The sequence below is a fragment of the Lates calcarifer genome, linkage group LG12, assembly GCF_001640805.2.
Source record: "Lates calcarifer isolate ASB-BC8 linkage group LG12, TLL_Latcal_v3, whole genome shotgun sequence".
In the NCBI taxonomy this organism is placed as follows: domain Eukaryota; kingdom Metazoa; phylum Chordata; class Actinopteri; family Centropomidae; genus Lates; species Lates calcarifer.
In genome coordinates this window covers 25741770-25764314 of record NC_066844.1, presented here as the reverse complement: position 1 = coordinate 25764314, position 22545 = coordinate 25741770, and the positions used below count along the sequence as shown (strand labels likewise).

Below are 22545 nucleotides of genomic sequence, written 5' to 3'. Positions count from 1 at the left end.
TTCATTTTTAGTGTTTTAATGCTTCTTTTTCTCACCCCACCTTATCAGCGCTGTCCAATTATCCAGTTTTTTCTTGGCTTGAGTGCAATTTAAAGGTCCTATACACAAGTTTCTGCTATAGCTATATGCTAACTCTTGTTTTGCTTCTATCACTTCTTTTCTCTTACTGCAGTTAGCATGCTAACCAGCTAACCACAGCCTATTTCCTAATACCACTTTGTTATAGTGAGTCACTGTAGCATCCGTCCGCCCTCAGTTCATCAGAGAGGAGTATTGTAACCTCTTGTAAAAACAACAATGACTGGAATTTTTGGTACATATGCAGCTGTTAATGCTAACGCTGGCTATGTAGCAACCTAGCACCTTTTAAAGTTGCAATGTTGCCAAAGCAGGTTGAAAATCTCCACATTCTAACGACTTTGTGTTGAGATGTTGACCTTGAAAACTGTTTCCAATTTCAAATCAAAGCATAAGAAGAATACATGTACTGAAGATGAGAAAGAAAAACAGAGGAGGGAGATTTTGAAGGAGGTCAGAACATTTTCATGTGTTGCTGATTTTCACACACTCTTGACATATTTTGCTGCTTTGATAGCTATGTCAGTTTCCCCCCAAGATAATATTACATTTTGTTTTGGTCTGAGAGCGTGTCGGATCCTCGGTATTTGAGTTTTATTTCAGTAAACACGTCGGTTTTTCTGCTGCAGTGTAACAGGAAGTGTTGCTCAGTCTCTACCTCATGTTTCTGGCTGAACTGACAGAAGTGACTCTCTGTCTGTCTCCCTCTGACTAATCTTCTGACTGTGGGAAAGTCTTGGCCTGTCCTTGGCCTGGTGCGACAGATTCCACCATGTGATCAGAGGCGACAGATTCCCTACATATCAGACGACTCGGGTGTCCATGTCCGCTTCCTGCCCCATCGGACACACACGCACACACATGCTGACACCTAAACCCCAGTGTCCAATCTGCCTTCCTGTCCCTGTGCTCAGGGCTAGCAGCCCAGTCCAGGTCCACACAGCTGCCAGCCATCTCAGGTTGCAGCACTCAGCCTGAAAATAGATGCTGTGACCGTTAACATCCAACATGCTAACCGCCCAGCTTCCTGTTAAAGCAATGATGGGATACGAGGTTAGGGAGAGAGCAGGGGAGCTTTTTCTGCTGCTTCTGGTCAAATAGAAATGAAAATAAAGGCTCATGCGACAGACAGTCACTTGAACACTTTAAACTGAACTGCAGCATTATTTTTTTATCTCCCATGATGCTTCCAAATGTTGTTGTGTTTCCAAAAAGATGCTGACAGCTGCAGTTTAAGAGAAATAAGGCCATCTTCTTGTGACAACCGCAGCTCAGAAAATACTTCCAGTGATAGAAAATGGTACAAAAATGCAAGGAAACACTGAAATTCTTGTTATAATGGCGGCACATTCACAATATTCTGCACTTTGAACCTCTGTTATTCGTCTGCCAGTCACTAACTCTGTACTTCAGGGCTTTTTCGCAGCACACATTTTGACTTGTCACAGCAGGAAAAGTGCAGGTGTTGCAAGTGTCTCAGTGTGACAGTGAGTTAGCATGCACAATACCAGAACCCTGAATATGAAGCAGCTTAATGGAAATCAGCCATCGTTCGTTTTCTTCATACCTGTGTTTTTCCTGCTGTGAAATGTTGTTGCTCTGGAAGGTTCCTAACTGAGCAAGATGAGTTGAATTCTCTAAATACTGAGGAAAGTGGTTCCTTTCTTATCTCCTTTAGAGATGAGAAAAAAAGAGATAATGCTGTCCCACAATTCCTTGTGGCAGCAACACATAAAGCAACCCACGTCAACGATATGCACCTTTGCATAATTACACTTCTGCAAGTACCACAGTCGTCTTTTCTGACATCCTCGTGAATTCTCCTTCACATCTTCCCTTGACCTCATGATGTTTTCCATGGAAGTCAAAGAGAAGTGTTAGGAAAGGAGATTATTTTGACAATTGGACCTCAGTTCAGCCTTCATGTTCTGTCCTACCTGGTTTCTGTCGATCCATGTTAAAACCTTTAACCCTGCTGAACCCTGCTTTTGCCCTTTGACCCAATAATCTTTTACTTTTACCCGTCAGCCTCTGAGTCACACCACTGAGTCCTTCACCTGTCTTGAAGAAAAGTCAGACTGGATTTCAGACTTACCTGCTCGAAGCAGTTGGACAGGTTATAGCATGTGTAAGGCTGTGAACATAACACACTGACTGCTTTTTATTAAACTCTCCATCGTTTTTACGATCTGTCCCTGAACCCTCCCTCTCTGCTGCTTGGATTACTTTGCCATGCAGTTACATAAAGAGGAATATAAACAATTAATATTCCCTGAATGAGGTCAGCCCTGCTGTCAGAGAGAGAGGTTTGTGATTTTGTGTCAGGAAGTTCAATCAGATTGAACGCTGGCGAGTACATCTCTCACCTCTCCTCACTGAAATGCAGAACTTTTGCACTACAAATTTACACAAGATTTTTGAATAATTTGTTTTTAAAATGCTAAAGTAACCCTTCTTTTTTCTGGCAAACAGTTAGTATCTTACTCTGAAAACAAGCAGAACAAACCAATCGTCTATAATCACATTACAGTTACACATCAGTATCTTAACTTTATTCTAAAAGGTTTAATCTGATCCAAAGTGTCTGGTCAAGATTGTTGTTTTATGCAGTTTATCATAAATGTCAGGCTCTGTATGTTTCACCTAAATTGTTTAGTATTTTCCTCAAATAAAAGTTATAAAGTGGGACATAACTTGTCATAAAGTCAGCTCTCAGCTGGTTCATTCAGGGGGAGAAATGAGTAATTTTTGAGTCAGAGTGATTTTCAGTCTGGGGCTCAATGGAAAAGAGGCTCTTATCTGGTGAGTAGGTGTTCATCAGGCCTATTTCTGGTGGAGTGCCGACAGACGAGCTCAAGTGTTTCCTCTGTGTTGTCATCCACACACACACACACACACACACACACACCAGTGCTGTGCCGAAGCACTGATGAAATCCTCGCAAATCAACACTCAACACATTCTGGAAGAGGGTGAAGTGTGACAAACACACACAAACACACACACACACACACTTAAAGCTTAATATTCTGTCGCCCTGTCACTATGGCAACTAGGCCACAGCTCTAACCGGTGTGGTGAAGTGTGAGCGTGTTTATTTGTGCGTGTGTAAGTGCCTCTCTGCACGTGTACATTTGTTTGTGTACATAAACATGTGCTTGTGTGTTTCGGCGTCGATGTTGGGATTAACCTTTGTGGATGTAAGGTGACATCACACCTCCCTTTAAGCCTGAGAGGGAGCTCGTCGAGGGGGTTTTCATTAGATACTCCAGCAGCTACTGTGGGAATCCTCTGATCCCACAGTTAAAAGATGAGAACAGTCTAGAAGGAACGTTGTGAGTTTAGCATCAAATTTCATTCTCGTACTCACCCAAGAGCAACAGCCATGTTAACTCTTCTTTTTCTATCACTTCCTCCTTCCTCTAATGAAATTAGCATGCTAACCAGCTAACCCCGGCCCACCCGTCTCGTTACTTTCCGATACTGACTCGCTGTAGCGTCCAGTCTGCCCTGAAGACTCCTCTGCATTTATCTAACAACACATTTCTACAAGTGTACTTCTAGATTACAAAACGTGATAATCTTATAAAATACACTAGATTCTTAAAAATTTAAACCACTGGTTCTTTGACCAGAGGGGGACTGTTTGTCACAGCTCCACATTTACATTTCCGTTATATTTTAATCACATTCAGTACTTAGGATTTTAGATGAAGTAATTTCACTTGTAACAGAGTATTTGCACACTGTAGTGTTGGTATTTTTACTCAGGAACATGAGTATTATTGTCAGAATATTGTAAACGTTAGCATGTTAGCAGTGCCGAGTCTCTCTCTCCTCCGTGGCCTTGGTCTAATCTTGCGTTTATCTCATCCCACTTGGATTACTCTCACTCTCTTTTTACTTCCATTAGCAGGACTTCCTCGGATCGTTCACAAGTTGTCCAGAGCCCAACTGCCAGGCTTTTAGCAAAGTGCATTAAAGGGTCTCACATTACCCCCATCTTGATATCTTTGTTCTGCCCGCGGCGCTGGAGACACCTGGTTGGTTGGGGAGACCTTGAGGCCTCTCAAAGTGTGTGTCAGAGAGGACAGTTAGCTGTCATGTCTGTGCAGTTTATCTGTTTATTTCTGCAGCAGGACGGTGAATTATTAATAAACTTTAGCATCAGTGAACTAATTTAGAATATTGTCGGACTAAGAAAGACTTTATAGATCATGTGAGATGCTGTGTCTTTTGGCGGTCTGCCCGTCTCAGTCTGTCTGTCTACGCTAACAGTAAGGATAGACAGCAGTTCGGATGTGCCTGGATCATTAAAGTTAAAATGGGCGAGAGTGCAGGGTTTCAAGGGGCTCTCCCTGCTTCATTAATAATCCACGTGAGACCAGTTCACCTCCAGACAGCAGGAATACTAACTAACCTCACCCATCTTCCTCCCCCGGTCACAGACTCTCTCTGTCTCTGTCTCCTCATGCGTCCATCTCACATATCTGGGTTTGTGTGTCTGTATTTTGCATCCCTGTGTGTGTGTGTGTGGAGGGTTTTTTTTTGGTGTGTATATATAAATGACCTCTACATCCAGACAAGACATCCTGTCTCGTCTGGAGGTGAGGTAGAGGATGTCTCCGGTTTGCCATCTAATAGGCTTAATTTAGCATTTGGGTGGTGGTGTGTGGAGTTCCCCTGACGTATATATCTTATTGTTATTATTATGTTTTCATAAAAGACATAAAAAAAACATGTTTCAAAAAGCCATCAGTTGGTGCTCATAAAATATTTGCTAAAAAAAAAAGTTGTCCCTTTACAGCAACAATAAGTCGGAAATACTGGTGTTCTTCAAGTAGTAGTGGTAGTAATACTGTGTGTGAAGTGGTAGTGGTGATGCAGGAATGGTAGTATGAGGTAACAGTAAAAACAGCAGGGACTGTAGTTCAGTGATAATTCAATAAAACTGTGGGTGATGGTCTTCTTGGTTTTGTTATGCACAAACACGTAGATCAATACCTCATCGCAGAAACAGCAGCTTAAAACACAGTGATGGTGTCGCAGTGGTAGTGATGGTATGTAGCATCAGGCTTCACGCTCCATTTCTCTTAATTAGTTCAACGCGGCGGCAGCAGCATTTGAAATCAGTTGCTGCTGTTGTTGACAAACACGCTGCTCGGTTTGAAGGTGCCCCGGCCTGTAACATCAGCCCGGACTGAAGCAACGCTGAGGGAAGGATGAGCGGATGACATTAATGATTCATGGCCGGGGTCTGGTTGTTGTCGGTTACTGGCAGAGCGCCTGACGTCCCTCCAGACCGGCTAAACGATGATGTCATGTTTTAGAGTATCGATTAAACTCTCCCCTCTCACGCATCTCTCCGTCTCTCTCTGTCTCTATTGTTCTCTGTGTCTCTCTCCTCACTTCTGCCTCCCTCTCCTCCCCTCTCCCTCTGCACTGACCTCATCAAGCCCATCATCAGAAACCAGATGCGGCCGCTAAAACAATAAAGCTCCCATCCAGAGAGTCATAAAACACATCATAATCAGATGGTCCATGCCAGGATCAATAGTTTCCAGTCAGACCCGGTACCCTAGAAGGCAGTTTTGGATGCTGCAGCGGGATGCAGAGGGGGCTGAGAGGATTGATGGGGGCTGAGAGTTGGGTTACATCTAAAGTGCACCGGAGAATCGATAGTTTGTGGAAGCTTTGGCACACGGTCAGACTTATGGGCCGATCTCTCGTGGGATCTGAGACGCACAGGCCTGCTCTACAAAACAAAAAAAAACATATTGTGTTTCACTTTCAATTTGAGATACAGCAGCACTGTTAGACCAAACACACGCACCCTCAAAAAGGTACAGAGGGTTTTGTTTTTTAGAGGTTATCTGTGGGGGAAGAAATACTCTGAGCTTTTACTTCCACAGTGTAGAAATACAAGTGAAAGTCATATAGGGAATCAAAATATACAAACAAACCAGAATAATGTGTGTATCACTTTACTGATGATCATTTGTCATCTTAATCCTAGAATCATAATTTATTTATTACTTATATTTCTTGTAATATGAATCTGAATCTGCAAAGTAACTAGTCACTTTCCTTATTAAAATAAATGTAGTGTTTTATGTGATTCACTGAGGCTTTGAGATGATGCAGTTGTGTTTAAAGTGTGTCTTAAGCTCCTAGTGACTTCTAACTAGTTTCTAAACCCACAAGTGTTAAAGCCAAACAATATTTGAAAATACCTGCTTGGAAATACTTCATTATATTTTTATCTGTGTACATGCTGAAATATTTGTGTGAAAGAGTTAACAGTACTCATGCAGTTTAGGTAAATAAAGGATTATGCTAAGCTATCTGATGCTAGCTGGTCAGTTTAATGTCCCTGTCATGTTGTTTTGTTATTTGAGATAAAGCCCACTGAGAAACACAATGTAAAGTGTTTCTAGTTCACCATTATTAAACAGCATTTTGATCAATAATCAATGAATCAGTTCTGTAACAGCTGAACAGAAATAAAACGCTCACTGTGTTTACTCCCAGATGGACCGTGGCCTCAGGAGGAACTTGTACCTCTGTGCTGCTGCCTCTCTCACAATTTAACCCTGAAACAAACACACACAACCCTCTGCTTTTCAAGGCCACTTTTATTTTACAGCCCCAGGTGGAGGCCTCACGGACCGAAGACCGATCATCTGCCTGAGGTCTTCACAGGTTCCCGATCAGGATCAGGACCAGGTCTGACCCCTACAGCTGTTTTAAGAACTCACAAGTCGTGGTTTCACTTCACAAAGTGAAGCGAAAAAAGTGCAAATAATTCTAAGCTTCTTGAGGAAGGTGGGACAATCAAATATGTAAAGAAAGAAAGGAATGAAACAGGTTGATAGAGACTGATGGAATAAAGAACCTGAATGGAGCTGAGGTGCTGTTAGTTAGAGAAGAAGCAGTGAAGGATTTTAACTCCACTTTTCAAAGAATCATCGCTGCAGAACAGACAGAGCTCTCTGAGAACCGGCGTCCATTTTTGTTTCCCTTCCAGCTGGAGTTCGTGCTGTTGCCTGTTACAGCCTGGAGACAGCAAAAGGCAGCAGTACATACTCCTACTCTAATTTTGTAAAAGCCAACGTTTGTCAGGGCTTTTGTCTTCTTTTCTCTCCCCCCTCTTCTCCTCTGTTAAAGCGAGCCGAGCTGATCATGTGACGTCTCACAGATCACGACGCTCAGGATGTTTGGACGCAGCCAACGACTCTGCTCGAGCACGTTTGTGTGTTCGGGCACACAACGGAGGAAGCAAAGTGTGCACACACACACACATGTACATACAGAGATAAAGAGAGAGAGAGAGAGTGTGTGTCCTGCCTTGCTGGAACTGCACTGCCAGCTCCATTCATAGTTAATCAATGGAGAGGAAACGTAGATCCTAGATTCTAATTATCCTTTGCCGCGGCCTCTTTCCTCCTATACTCTATACCACCTCTCTCTCAACTCTCTTCATCTCCTCTCTCTGGCTCTCTCATCTTTTTTTTCTTCCTCCTCTGATTTTGTTTCATACCGCCTCGCTTCATCTCTGTCAGCTCCAATTTTCTGCCTCGGTCCCCATCGTTCTCCTCCCTCCCTCCACCGAGGCTCATTTTTAGTTGAATGATATATCAAACAGTAGCTAGCTGCTGAATGAGAGGGATTTGCTAACACCACCCCCCTCCTTCTGAACTCCATCTCACACACACACATATACACAGCCATCTTTAGCACTGAGTGATCGCAAGAGGGGAGCACAGGGTGTATTAATTCCACTATACTCAATCCACACACACTCGTATGCAGGCACAGTCACACACACTCTATGCTGAGAGCTATTCATTCATTAATGGAGTCACGTGCTGCACATCTCAGTTTCACACATCACTGGCCTTGGGTTAGAGGGAGAGAGATGGACAGAGGGAGTGTGTTGCATTCATTTCTGTGCATACTCTTCTCAATATGTTGTTTTTCATCTGCGCACACTCAGACAAAACTGTGTGTCAGTGTGTGCCACTGAAGCATGTTCGCTCTCATGCATGGACAGATACATTAGCGTGAGTGGGTGTGTAATTGTGCGAGCGTGTTCCTGTGCGTTGTTGTGTGCGCGGTCACCCTCCACTGGCCGCCTGCCTCGGATCTGCCGTCACATGGCCTCAGCCGAGAATGATCACATCTCGCTCTGGGATCAGGATTTTCTTAACTTCTCCACCTGTGCGTGAGAAGACAGGTGGGCTCAAGTTCTCCAGCTCAAAAGCAAAAAAATCCTGCAGGATTTCTGATGATCGCTGCCCTAACTCCTACATGCATCAGCCCACTCCCTCCCACTCCCATGGAGACCCTGATCACTCCCACCCTGTGCTAATGTTTTCTCATTGGAAACATGCGCAAGAAAATAAGACACATGCAGCCCTTATGGATTAAACTCGAAGCTGTGGGACCTAAAATTGGATAAAAATGTTATGGATCGAGTCCCTGTTTCTCTGATAGTTTGTGCTGTTTCCAATAGCAGCAGATACAAACCAGATGCTGGAATGTCCGTGTTCTGAGGAGCAGTGATAGTGTTCACAGATCAGATTTGGATAAGGGATGGTCATTTTTTTGGGTTACTGATGTTTTAGATAAATGTTTGTAGCTGTATATTAGTAATATACATGGAGTGCTGCAACAAAGATAGAAACAATAAAATAGAAATAAAGTTTACTCATAGAAACTGCTGATTATTTGTAGACAAATAAAAAAAAAATCAGCTCTAAACCGAATTAAAACTTATGCGAGAAAGCGCACAGATAACCTTTACAACAGTCAGTGAACTATTAAATCTATGCTAACATGTTTTTAATATGTAACATATATATATATTATACTGTTGTGCTTGTACTTTTCAAATATCATAAGTACCAAGTGCTTTCACACACACACACACACACACACACACACACAGCCTCTGATCAGCACAGATGATTTCTGTCCTGACCTGAAAACCACCTCACCATAAGAATCCTCAGGCAGCGCTGCAGCTCTTTGTCTCTTACCAACGTGTTTAATCAACACCTTCATCTTGCACCGAACTGTATATGTGTGATTAACAGGATGAGAGACCTACTTTTTCCCCATCACACAGACAGCAGTGGGGTTCCAGCTGTAAGCACCGCTCTCGCTCTGTATCGAGTGTGTGTGGACATGTACAGGCCAACCACCTAACAGCTTCTACTGTAATTACACACACACACACTGACAGCAGCTATGAAAAGGAAGAGCGAGCGAAGGGAAGAGAAAGAAGTGAAAACAGAAGGAATTAGAAAGATTCAGGTCGCTGCTGCGTTTATTAAGTTTATTATTATGAAACCAAACCTTGTAACATTACATCACCATGGTGACCTATTTCTATTAAAGGTCCTCTGTGGAGGTTTTGACCACTGGTGGCGCTGTGGAGCAAGGTTTTGTTGAACTGGCCGCCATATTGTTTGTATCACATGTGACACATAACGAACAGTTTAAAAGTTTAAACAGATTCTTTACTCAAGTCAAGTCACATGGTTCAAGACCCAACACCTATGTGAATATTTAATGAAAGCATCACAGCCAATGATAAATTTTTACATGGTGATAATCCAGCATACATACAAGTTTTGTTTATTTACTGTTAAATTACACGTGAAGCATCAACACAAAACTCTTCTTCGTTCATGTTTTGGGATCCATGCTAGAAGTTTTTTTTGTAATCAAAATGTCTGGTATATTTTCTGTCACTGATGCACATGACTGCACAAAGTTAAACACTAATCTGCTTTTAAATCTGATCTGCAGTTCTCTGTGTGGCTGATGTTTACAGATAAAACATTTAAAACAACATGTTTGCTGACTTATATTAAAGTACATGTTGTCAGAAGATGATTTTATCTCTGGTAAGCACTGATGTTTTAACATTTGATGACGGACCAGAAGATAAAGTAATTCTGACTTGGCTACAGAGTGGTTTGAAACAGTAAATTATAAAATGTTTAAGTACACTGGTCCTCAGAGAAACAGTAAATAAGAGCAGTGAGTGGTTTAGTCCAGGCCTGAAGAAAAGAAGCAGGATAATAATGTGAACAAACCTGGAGCCAAACAACCCTTTCAATAGACATGACTCAACTCTCTGAGGAGCCTGGTCTTGTTAGAGACCTGTACTTTTTTTTTTTTTTTTAACTGTACTACATCTCTCACAGAGGTTTAACAGAGAATATTGAAAACACATCAATGGAGAACAGTTGGATAACAGTTTTGCATAACAGTGTTTTCATCATTTGTTGTTTTTTTTATCCAGAAACATAAGACACAGTGTCCAGAGAGTGAAATCCAGAGTCAACAATGTACAGCATTTATAGTAATTGGCAGTGATTCACAATATTAAAGCTGGACTGAGGCAGAGCACAAACACGGTTCATTCAATTTATTCTTCAGCTATCGAGTGTCACAAAAGAAGAAGAAGAAGCACAGTCACATCTTCACCAAAAACCAGTGGTTATAGATCTGAAACAGCATCTGAGCTCTAAATCATCTGTGGACTTTAATGCTGCTTCTCCTGAGGTAAACAAACAGTTTCAGCTGAAACTCATGAAATTTACACTCCACACGCCCTCAGACATTTGCAGTCATTCATAAGAACAATATTCCTTACTATGTAGTGGATAAATAAACAAGGGAGGAACAGTGAACACAGCAAAAGAGTTAAAGGTTATTTAGATCAGGTAAATAAACTACAGGACAGGTGGAGACAGTGAGAAGGGATGTGAGTGTGATATATATAATGTCAGCAGTTATATAGATATATGAAACTGACTCTGGCACAGCAGTGACATTGAAGGCATCATCACATCAACCCTGTGTGACTGAATCACCTGCTGCCCCGAGATCCAGCGAAACACCCACTGCTACAATTACTATCATTACTCTCATAATCATTATTATTAGTCTTTAGTATTAGTCTTATTATTATTATTATTATTATTATTAATATTAAATCCCTGTTTTTATAGACCATCAGCCCTTTCATATCAACTGCAGCTCACATCACGACGTCCCCTCAGTGTTTTCTTTCTCGTTTTTTGTTTCTCGTCAGTATAATTCAGCAGAGGAGCCTGGTGGCTGCGATGATAACTTTTCATCTCTCTCTCTCTCTGAGCACAATGGTGAGTCGTGCCTGTTTGTGAGGCCAGTCTCTTCCCACCTTCCCACTGAGACAGAAAACAGGTCAGAGTAAGACTGGCTGTCCCTGAGACACATATTGTATAACGGGCTGCCCAACAACACTGTGTTCAAAAATACCCAGTGCTGAGCTGCACTGTGTCCCAGTGTGTGTGTGTGTGTGTGTGTGTGTGTGCGTAGGTGTGTTGTGAAAACACATTTATATGAGTACTGTATGTGCAATAAATGTGTGTGTGCTGTGTGAATGTGAACGCGTGTGGCAGTGATACAAGTGAGTCACCAGATTATGATTAATACAGTTCGTTTGCCTCAGTTCTAGGTTTGTTATTTAACCAGTGAATCGCTTTATATTAGTCGTCTGTGATAAAAAGACTCCTCCTGAGAACAATGACAGCATCAGTGGCCTCAAAACAACCTGTTTAAGTTCAAGTTCCAGCTAACCTTCACAAAGTGTTTATTTAATCCAACGATCTTTCACTAAATCCAACCGAACTTTAACCAGAACACATCATAAAGCCGATTCATGTGTCAGCAGCCGTGTTCTTCTCCTGCACACGTCACTGTTGTTATAGATATAACATGTGCAGTTATACAACAGCCAAGAACTGAAGAGTCTCAGACAGCTTGTAGACATTTCAGTGATTGAATCAACATTTAAAGCACCTCAGTAATCCATTATGAGAGAGTTCAGTGATGCAGAGCTACTTTTGGGTCAATGGTCAACCCAGGCACTGAACTGTCTGTATGAACTGAGCTCATGATGCGTGGCTCTGATTTGTTTTGTGTCTCTTTGTGGTTGTTTTGCATCTCTGTGTTCCTGTTGCATTTCTTTGCGGTGGTTTTGTGTCTCTTCATGGTCCTTGTGGGTCTCTTAGTGGACATTTTACATCTCTTTTTGGTCTTTTTACGTCTCTTTATGATGGTTTTATGTCTCTGTGGTTGTGTTGTGTCTCTTAGTGGTCATGTTGTGTATTTTAACTGAGCTCTACGACTGTAAACAGGAAATATTAATACAGAGGCTCTGGGCAGCTGGGCCTGTGCCTGGTCAGTCCATCCATTTTTTTTTTATTGTTGTTGAAGGAAAATATTTTATGCTGGTGTTTCTTTGGATCCTGTAGTAAAGCTGTTTCCAGTAGAGTGTCTACAGCAGCGAGTATAGGTTCATGCTAACCTGTAAGCATATTAGCCTGAAGGCTTCAGGTTCACTTTATTTGTTCCATGTGGGTTTTAATATGCCTGCCTTTTAGGCTGTTTCTTGTGATGCTATAACATGTGAAAGTCTTATCTCTCTGACAGCCAGAAATAGAAAGAAGTACTTAAGACAAAGAAGGAAGAAGAGAAGAAGTGCGGTTGGTGAGGTGAGAGCTCAGGTAACCTTTAGGCTGCAGAAAATAAATTGGCGTTGAGTCCTGACCGTGTCTCCAGTAATGAGACAGTGTCTGATGCCCTGACACCGGCAGAGAAGGCTGTGCTCCGAGCTGTCTCTTTGAAAAATAACAATGAACCTGTGTTCTGTGAACGGAGCTGCGAGTGGATCAGTGATATATTGTGTGGAGAGACAGCGTAACGCTTTGGTAGTTAGAAACAGAAGTTTGTAATCAATATGTGCATTCACAATGAGCCAATGAACAGAGACTGAGATAATGTAATCATATTTACTGGCTCACATTCATTTTCTGGCGGCTGAGTTTTGAATTAGTTTGATTGAGAGCAGAGCGGGGACGCCTGAGACGAGTACATTACAGTAATTAATACTGGAAGAAATAACAGCATGTCTCACTTTTTCTAGGTCATTTAAGCAGAGGAAAAACCTTCACTTGGTTTTATTTCTCAGAACATCGCATGTGCTCACATTAATATGGATTTCAAAGAAAAGGTTAGACGTTCGAAAAATGTTTTGATGTCTGATAAATGAGTTCTCAGCTGCACAGAGTCTGAAATGTTTTATTGTTTTACATTCACCAGGGAAATCAAAACTGTCTGATACACAGCATACGTAAGGATTTAATATTTTTAGCTTTCGTTTCACCAGGTTTGTGCCTATTTTAAGATCAATATTAGCATTATTGTGCAGGAAAATCAACACATTTCCAAGCAAAATTCAAGATGGTTGCCTGAGGTATAAAACTACTATTACCTGACAGAATTCAGATCTACCAGTGACGTATGAATAAAACCAGTCAAGGTCATTTTTATGCCAAAAACAATTGATTTTACAGCACATAATAAGTACTCTGTCTCGACTGTACATCTCTCCTGTTTGTGTTGTTTTTCATACCACATATTACTGTATTAACCAGTACTAGTGTCTGTCTGTCGTCCTGACCGTCTTCTTAATGCAGACTGACATCTGTTGTTTGTTGTTTCCATTTGCCAGAAGCAAATGGATCCACAAAGTCAAGTGTGACGGATAAAGTCAAACAACAGGACTGATGTTCAAAGAAGAGGAGCAAGCAAAAGTGTGAAATTAAAGAGGAATAAATGCTGTTCTGAAACAAAGACACCAAGAAGACAAGACCAAGAGTCTACAGCTAAGCTGAGTTCAACGCTAACATCAACATGCTAAGATGCTGCTAACGTGCAGATATCACGTTCACTATGTTCACCATCTTAGCTTGAGGTGTTAGCATGCCAACATTTGCTAATTAGCTAATAAGTTCTTCAAATTAAAAGATGAAGGTTGTTTGTCTCCAGCCTCAGATATGACCCACAGGAACAAACCAGCAGAGTCCATCCACACCACACCTTTGCTCCCATCAGAACTATTGCTGCCACTTGAGATCACATTCCAATAAAACATAACGATCATTTTTTACACGAGGACAGTCTCTAATCAGCAGTTAACACAAAGTAGAGTTGAGGCTTTAACCTGAAAACACTGAGGGTATTTTACAGCATTTTTAGACAAAACATTTCTGGCTTCAAAAATGACAAAGCTGAATTCTCTGGATTCATGACTGCCTTAAACTCTAATGTTGTTATTCACCACGTGTAGCCAGCCAGCTGAGCCACAGCGAAGCGAAGGATGGAGGGAGGAGAGACAAATGGACAGGCAGAGAGATAGATGGTGGGACAAAGACAGTGACTCATACTTCTACCTCCTCCCTCCATCACTCCTCCCTCCCTCCTGTCATCCCAGCGGTGCTTCATGCCCTGATGCTCGGTGACATCTGGCCTTCATTCAAATCAGCGTCCTTTCATTCATCCCCTCCCGTTAACCAATAGGAGAGCTCGGTCTTAGCAGAGACCGCCCACGTGTCTTCTCCCGGCACCAATACACACACACTCAGCTTCTCTATTCTGCTTTCCCATTCGTTCACTCTGCCTTTCATTCTCCTGTACTGTCCTCCGGCTGTAATGAATGAAGTCAGTGCAGCAAAGCAAACGAGGAGTTAGAGGCAGCATTAAGGGAGCCATGGATAAACAGAGGATGCAGGGGAGAGAGTGTATGCAGTTCATGAGAGGAGCAGAAACCTCCAACACCATATTTGCATTTCATCATTCAGAACACGATGCACATCCGGGACCTGCACCGAGCAAGAGCGAGAGAATCGCTCAATGAGAAACAAACCCAGCTGATGGGGGACAGTAGTCAGTCTACCCTGGAAACTAACAAGAAGAGGGCATTAGCACGGCTGTCGTTTTTTCATTTTAACCTGGCAGGAAGACATTTATCGTACATGCAGCATCTGGCGAGTTAGGACACACACACACCACAACTTCTGCAGATACCTTCTGCTGAGCAGCTCCACTTGAGCAACCAGTGATTCACAGCGTTGCTCAAGAGCGCTACTGCAGAAGCTGAGAGGAAGGGAAGAGTATGTTACTGTCGCTTCTGCTTTTTAAAGGCGATCTGCGAATTTTAAGTTCTGTGAAACTTAAAAGAGATGTTACACTGTGTTTATCTGTTCATCTGCACTCTGATGTTTCTTCCAAGCAAATGTGATGTTGTCAGGAGGCAGTGAGAGAGATGGTGATTCATCATCAGTTTATGTAGATCAGCCACTTAAACACACACTATGGGAATATAATTCTCCACACAGATTAATATTATCTGATAGTAACACCGTCTGCTTTCAGAAAACTACTAACCAGTGTAAGCCTCCTGTGAAGCACCGAACAGCAGACAGAAAAAGAAAAAGTAGCTTGTTAACACAGGTTGTTTCCAAAAACTTCCAGTAGTCACTATTTCGTCCTTTGTTGTTCTGTAGACTATGGAATCTATGCAGAGTGAGTGATGAACGGTGCACGAAGGAACCACAGCTGAGCATTTAACAGCTAAACATCCAGATATTTTTCTCAGAAGTTAGTGGAGAGCAAAGACAGAGCTAAAAAGGCAGCGAACAGGTGACTTACGTTCATGACGATGCCAGAAGGATAACTACAAATAAATGTTAATGTCAAAGAATAGACCTCACAGTAAATGATTTCATGGGTGTGTAACATACTGTATCAACTCCTAATTTAACTCTAAACAAAAAACACATCACATATTCATAACTTCAAGCCTTCGATATCTTGGCGTTTTTCATTCCTCGCTTATTATATTCATTTGCATTCGTGTATGTGACACTCAGTGGATCTTGCACTCTGTTTAGATGTGCCTGCCTATAATGCCTCCAAAATCCAGAGACATAATAAGCAGCCTCTTTCATGTGTTGAGGTGAAGTGAGTCCCTGGGGGATCGACTCTGCTGCTCAAAGACGAGATTTCCTCTTACAGATGAAAAGGAAATGAAAGTGGGTGGGGAGTCGAGCAAAACAGAAAGCAGGGGAGCAAGAGAGGGAGTTCAGGGGTAAAACCAAGAGAGAGGCGCAGAGAAAGACAAGAGCAAAGGACTGAGCTGGAGTAAAAGAGGGCAGGGGAAAGTGTGTGGGTTGTGAATGAGTGTAAGTAGCAACACAACAGTGCAAAGCATCCAGAGGATGAACCCTGCTGAATGTGGTGATCCCCTGAGTTTCCACCTGGTGCAGCCAACTGCTCAACCTTTCCTCTGAAATACTTTGAATATCTCAACATCTACCAGATGCCTTGGAATGACAGCTGATGCACACATACAGCACATATGAAGTAGTTTTTAATGGAGGTACTCAGATAACAGCAGAGACTTAAGAAATGACAAAGAAACAGAGCAGCAGCAGCAGCAGTAACCTGATGGCTTCTCTTCTCTCAAAGGGGAGCGATTAAGTAAAGAGCAGAGCTGGTGGTTCCCTATAGGCTTATTATTATTGGTGGGAATGGATGCACAGCATCTCCAAAGATCAGAACCAACATTATACTGTATATACTGTAGCTACATGATGTTAAATGACACATTATCCTGACATTAGAACAGATTTCCGAGGCCTTTAAACCTTTACACCCAGAGAAATAAAGCTAATTACAACAAACTGATCGTGACTTGAAATAAAGATGCAGAAGTAATTGAATTCTCCTGTGATATGAAATGGGCAATGCAATATCAGGGAAGCAATATAGCACAGTTTTTAATAAACATAAACAATTATTGATGTGCATGTGTAGTGTTTTTTTCCCCTTATGTGGGAAATCAGTTACAGACTCTCAGACGAGATCTAATATCTAAGATCAGTTTAGACGACACACAAGACCCTCATATTGTGTAAATAAATTAAAGTTGGTCTGAGGAAAACTGTGTGTGTGTGTGGGTGTGTGTGTGTGTTTGTATGAGTGTCTAAGCAGAAAAGTACAGAGTCTATAGATAGACCTTGTTGCTCAATTTGGGAACTGTTCTTAGGAAAATATTCTTCATTTTCTTGCCAAGACTAAGACGAGAAGTTTGATACCACTCACACATCTGTCTGTTAAAAATGAAGCTGCAGACAGTTAGCTTAGCTTAGCATAAACTGAACACTTGATGCACCATCACTGAGTGGTGATGATAATCGTGTGTGTTTCAGCGAAGCAACCGAGCGTCATTAATAAACACTAATACAGAGAAAACACTCCCCAAGACGAGCTCATTTTACAGCATAACACCCTCACACCACCCAAACTGCCACGTGCCGGAGATGCATCAGGAAATGGAAACCTGTCTTCTCTTGACCACGATCAGATGTAGGATAAATATGAAATAACACATGCACTCTGTAATTGACTGAGCAAGAGGCGAGCGCTGCAGAGTGGAGGCTCATATGATCAAACATGGGTCTAAATATAGGATGCTGCTGCATGATTTCTTCTGCTTGAGCAGGGATTCACCCAACCTCAGCTGAGAATGAGAGGAGAGGAGAGGAAAGGAAAGGACGGAGGAGTTCAGAGGTTACAGCCATATTTAGAAAAATCCCTCCGTTCCTTCAGTGTATGATCAAGTGTGTGTGGGCGAGGGAGAGAGGTGTAAGCTCGGTCACATGGCCCTGCATCCATTCCCATCCATCACAGCCCAGGGGAGAGCCAGCAGCACTGTAATCTCTGTAGATCTGTCTATAAATGCTGGCTGCTTTACAATCTGTCCATCATCTCACCGCGGGTTCATAAAACCCACCGAGACTGACACCTAGTCTGCGTCTTTGACAGGTCTGTCAGCACAAACTGTGACTGCTGCTGTATTACACACATGATTTAGTGTGAATGGTTGTTTGTCTCTGTGCGTCAGCCCTGTGATCGACTGGTGGTCTGTTCAGGACATTGATCTTTCTTCACACAAACTGGAGGATTAAATGTGTCTGTTTTTACCTATAATTGTTTGACATTTGTTTAGAATTTTGACTCACTAAATCAAACTTTTTACCTGTTATCTCATAGTTTGGACTTGATCTTATAATTTAGGCATTAATAGTAAAAAAAAAAAAAAAACAGGGATGAAAGGTGATAGAAAACAAAAATAATCACCAATAGGCTGTATTGTGTGTTTATGGTTATTATGGGATGCATTACTTGCAGTACTTGGGTTCACTAACTTTCCACAAACATCACAAAAAGAGAATCTAAACACATTTCTAATTTATTTTATTCTATTCTTATCTTACCTCATTTTTATTTTAATGTACATATGTATAGTGCATCTATAGTTGTTTTTTCTGTGTGTATATTTTAAAGTATCTTGTCTTTTTCTTAACCCGAAAGCTACTAAACAAAATCTCATCATGTGCGTGCATAATGACAATGAAGAATTCTTGATTCTTGATTCTTGAAAGAGAAAGCAAGGTCAAACCCAGTCTTCTCAGACAGAGGAAGTCGAGTCATTGCCATACTTTCATTTCCAATGAGGAAAAAACAAACAAACAAAAAACAGAACATACCTTCAGTTTTGTTCCTGGAGTTACTCTCAGTTGTCAGATTACGAGAAACACACACAGTAAATCCTGTGGAGCTGTTGAACTATATTGTGTTACTAACCTGATAAACTGGGCACTCACACATTTCAGCTGTAGCAGCTGTTCTCTGTTTGCTGTTGACATATGAACAGAGTGACATCCAGTGGCCAGCTGTGGACTCTCACTTTCAGAAACCACCGACAGGAGGCGCTGTCGTCAGTCAGCTCACACTGACTTCACCTTCTTGACTCCAGTCGTCTTCTTCTTCTACGCCGGATTAGAATTTCTTTCTCTTCCGGTTGTCGTCTGTTCGTGCGGCAGGTATCTGTTTTTTACACTTTGGCTGAGTTTTAAAATCTTATTTAATCCTCGTATATTTTACACATCCGCACAGAAACAGCCACTGATTTTGATAAAGCACTTTACTGGTTATGTGTCCGCCGCAGTATGTTTCAGATGGGATCTTTATTTAAAGATAAAATGGATCTTTTAATGGTGCTAACGCTTCGTTTAGCAAAGCAGCCGCTTCACATCAGCTAGCTACCGGGCTACACATACAGACAAACAGTCTGTTTTAATGTCAGAAATACACCTTTATACCGTCCATTCACTGTTCCTGATTACCTTTGTTTCTTTTATTAATAAATTAAGTTTTGTTTGCATTGTTAAAAGCTTTATCAGCTGCCGGCTCACAGTTCAAACTGAGCTAACGTGAGCTAACATGCTAGTAGCAGTGATGCTAAATTCAAATTAACGTGAAATGTTTTTTCACTCTTTCCTCCTCCTCTTTAGATTAACCAGTGTCGAAATGGCCAAGTCCAAGAACCACACAACCCACAACCAGTGTAAGTACGACTGCAGCGGTAATTCATGTCTGAGGTTTATTCACACTGGAGCTTATTTCACCTCAAAGATTCATGGTGCAAAGATTTTATTCTCATGTGCACAGAGCAACAGGTTACACTTTGCAATTAAACTACCACCCTGCAGTCCCAGCTACATTAGAGAGGATAGATTTATAAATCCAACAACGAGGTACAAACTGCTTAAGTTAACCTGCAAAAAAAGAGTGACCTGTGTTGTAGCAGCACACCAGAAGTACCTGATCTCTGTGGTACAATGTATGCTAAGTACTGATTTGAATGTCTGTGCAACATGCCGTGAATTGTAGGAACTGCAGGTTCAGAGTAATGTATTATAATCATAAGGTCATACACCAATGGAAGATTGTTCCAGCTTTTAATTTTACATGCATGTCTTAAAGTATTCTGTGTGTAGAAGTACTAACAAAAGAATGGATGTATCAGTGAGTTGGTTCTAATTGTTTGTTGTCCTGTCTGCACAGCTCGTAAAGCCCACAGGAACGGCATCAAGAAGCCCAGATCTCAGCGCTACGAGTCACTGAAGGGGGTACGTACTGTTACTGAAGTTAATGTTTACATGCTGCGGCAGGTCTCATTGGATGGATGGAAGATGCAAATATCTGTCAATAACAAGTGTTGGTGTGAAGACTGTCGCACTGTTAGAGCTGGTTGTTCACTTCAATTTGGCACGAATGTGGCATCACATCTCTTATTTCAAAGCTCATTATGAAACTATGGCCCAGTTTCTTGTAGTAAATTAATGATTCAACATGTTGAATCCTGGATTTTTGTGTTAACCTGGATGGATGCACAGTGATAGGACCGGCTCTGTATCCATCCTATGAAGTGATAGAGAGCCTAGGCAGTTTCAGATATAGTGTGGTTTTAAATTCAGTTAGTGTTAATGGGATGTAGCTATTGGGTTATGATCTGTACTCACATCCTGTTGTTTCTTTGTTAAAACAGTACTTTGTCTATGTAAAAAGCAAAGTAAAAGTTTACCTTCAGACATCAGTCCTGTTAGTTGCTGTTTGTTCTAATGTTGACCTGGCAGGTTTTTCTATAAAATAATTTATGAACCTAGCAGCGAGAAAGCTGATCTCATTTGAATAAACTCTGCTTTCGCTCACAGGAAACTGACTTTTCTTTATCATGTAAACATTATTACAGCCTTCTCTTACAGAAGTATCTGGGAAATAATACTGCAACTTTTATGGTCAGAGTTGTTACTGTTACTGTTGAGGCCAGGTTTGTGATGAATTAGCTTGAGACACTGTGGGTTAAAGCATATTGTGGTTAGACTTTTTTTGCATCAGCTATCTTGCACACTGGTTACTGTCTCAGTCCTTTTGTTATAAGCAGTACTCCTGTTCTTTCACTAAGATTAAGAGATAGTGTCTTTATCTCTGATGTTTCTGATTTGCACAGGGCAGGTATTTAAGTTTAGTCTTCAAATAAACCAGAACCTCAGATATGTACCTACTCTAATGTCGACATGTTTTATTCCCAGGTTGATTCCATCTGTCTTTTGCTTTATTTTGTTCAAAGTTGTTTGATTAGTAGTAGAAGAGAAACCTTTCACACCTGTGTCCCTCCTGTTCACTTCACCTGTTCACTCAGTTTATTATTTTTTCCTTTTGTTGCAGGTGGACCCTAAGTTCCTGAGGAACATGCGCTTTGCCAAGAAGCACAACAAGAAGGGCATGAAGGCGGCACAGAAGGCCGCTCAGGCGAAATAAGCCGCTCTCCGGTCACCTCCATGTCTGTCTGCGTTCATAGACTCTGTTTCCACCATCATAATAAAGCTATGCTTTGTTAACAAACCAGCATCAGTTTGTACTCTGTTTGTCTCTGTCTGACCATATGGGATAAATCACTGTTAGTTGGATGGGATTAATTTCAGGTCCGCTTTGTTGTTTTTATTCCTCATTCACCGAGATCGAAATGATTTAGGAAACTGAATGAAAGCAGAGTGGAGAATGAAGTTTTAAAGGTATAAATAAAACTAATCAGAATAAAGATGTGAAGGGAACCCCTCCACAGATTTCAGAGGCCTCTTCACCCAGCTCTTCACAGTTCAGTCTGAAGCAGGAAGCTCAGAAAGGACCACTGTCCAGAAAACTCAGTCTCATTCTTTAATATTAAGATACAAGAGAGTGGATGCTGGTTATCAGTCTACCTACTGATGCAGTTGAATAGAAATAGAAGTGAATTCTTTTCTAAAATCTGCTTCTTTGCACTTTTTTTTTTACATACTTGCTGAAACACTCCACCACTCGTCTGTCATCATTACTCTCAGCATATTTATCTTTTTGTTCAGCTCTTAGGTCCTCAAGCTCTTCACTTTTGACGTAAACAGCCTGAAGAGATGGCAGATTAAGAGATTAAGACCAGAAAAAGTGATAGAACATCATTATCAACGTACAGCATATATTAGTAATGCTTTTTTTTCTTTAGCCAATGAAAACACCTCATCTCTATTCATTAAAATACAGCTAAGGCTTGTCAATCTAGTGAGATTAACACACAGTAAAAGGTATTATAGAATACTGCTGAAGCACAAGAGGAAGAGATACAGAAAGCCGCAGCCACAACATACACAGTCTAATACAACAGTCCTGCCATAATATCTTTACAAACCCCATAATGTTTAGTTTTTTTGTGACAGTCCAGAGTTTTAAAATGTGATTGGATTTATTTTTTATTTTATTTTGATGTATTTGCATTTTATTTTTATGCACAAATCAGTTTACGTCCAGTCGTCACTTCCGCTCCTGCTCTGACTCCAGCTTGCATCATTTCTCGTCTCTCTCTCGGCAGCCGGCGGCGGCAGGCAACATGTGAGTATCTCCATTCAAACTGAATAATCACAACACAAAGCTTTGGTTACAGACACACTTCACCGTCCCTCTGTTCGCACATGTGAGCGTCTAAACGCCGCCTTTCGTAAACTTTGCAGCCCGTGTAGCTTCAAGCTAACTAACTGAAGCGTTGACCGGCTAGCTTATAGCCTGCTAGCTAACAACAAGGAGGCGTCATCTATCTGAACCAACTGCTGTGGAAAAGTGATTTACTGGACTAATTTCACTTAATTAACTAGTTTGGGCTTCGTTCCTGCATTTGCAGGTTCGACA

The 22545-nt window shown here is 41.4% G+C and overlaps 2 protein-coding genes across 3 annotated transcripts in view; both read left to right on the top strand.

Moving 5' to 3' along the window:
- The window catches only part of iars1 (isoleucyl-tRNA synthetase 1), an 83755-nt gene that overhangs the window by 16355 nt on the left and 44855 nt on the right, over nucleotides 1–22545 (top strand). Inside the window, exon 1 of one of the 2 annotated variants that reach the window (XM_051074497.1) lies at nucleotides 22169–22251. The exons of the other annotated variant lie outside the window; for it this stretch is intronic. The gene's annotated coding sequence lies outside the window, so the exon portion shown is untranslated. Of the gene's footprint in view, nucleotides 1–22168; nucleotides 22252–22545 lie in introns of those variants that run through there. 2 annotated transcript variants of the gene reach the window in all.
- On the top strand, nucleotides 18764–21237 carry rpl29 (ribosomal protein L29). The gene is made up of 4 exons (XM_018688181.2): nucleotides 18764–18869; nucleotides 19341–19393; nucleotides 19894–19958; nucleotides 21058–21237. Exons 2-4 carry the CDS (start codon nucleotides 19357–19359, stop codon nucleotides 21148–21150), a joined length of 195 nt encoding a protein of 64 aa, XP_018543697.1. The 5' UTR covers nucleotides 18764–18869; nucleotides 19341–19356; the 3' UTR covers nucleotides 21151–21237.

Bases quoted from the DNA above. Each gene is read 5' to 3' on its own strand.
- rpl29 (XM_018688181.2), top strand. From the start codon at position 19,357: ATGGCCAAGTCCAAGAACCACACAACCCACAACCAGT. The intron at 19,394-19,893 runs GTAAGTACGACT...CTGTCTGCACAG, and splicing joins CCACACAACCCACAACCAGT to CTCGTAAAGCCCACAGGAAC. The intron at 19,959-21,057 runs GTACGTACTGTT...CTTTTGTTGCAG, and splicing joins GCTACGAGTCACTGAAGGGG to GTGGACCCTAAGTTCCTGAG.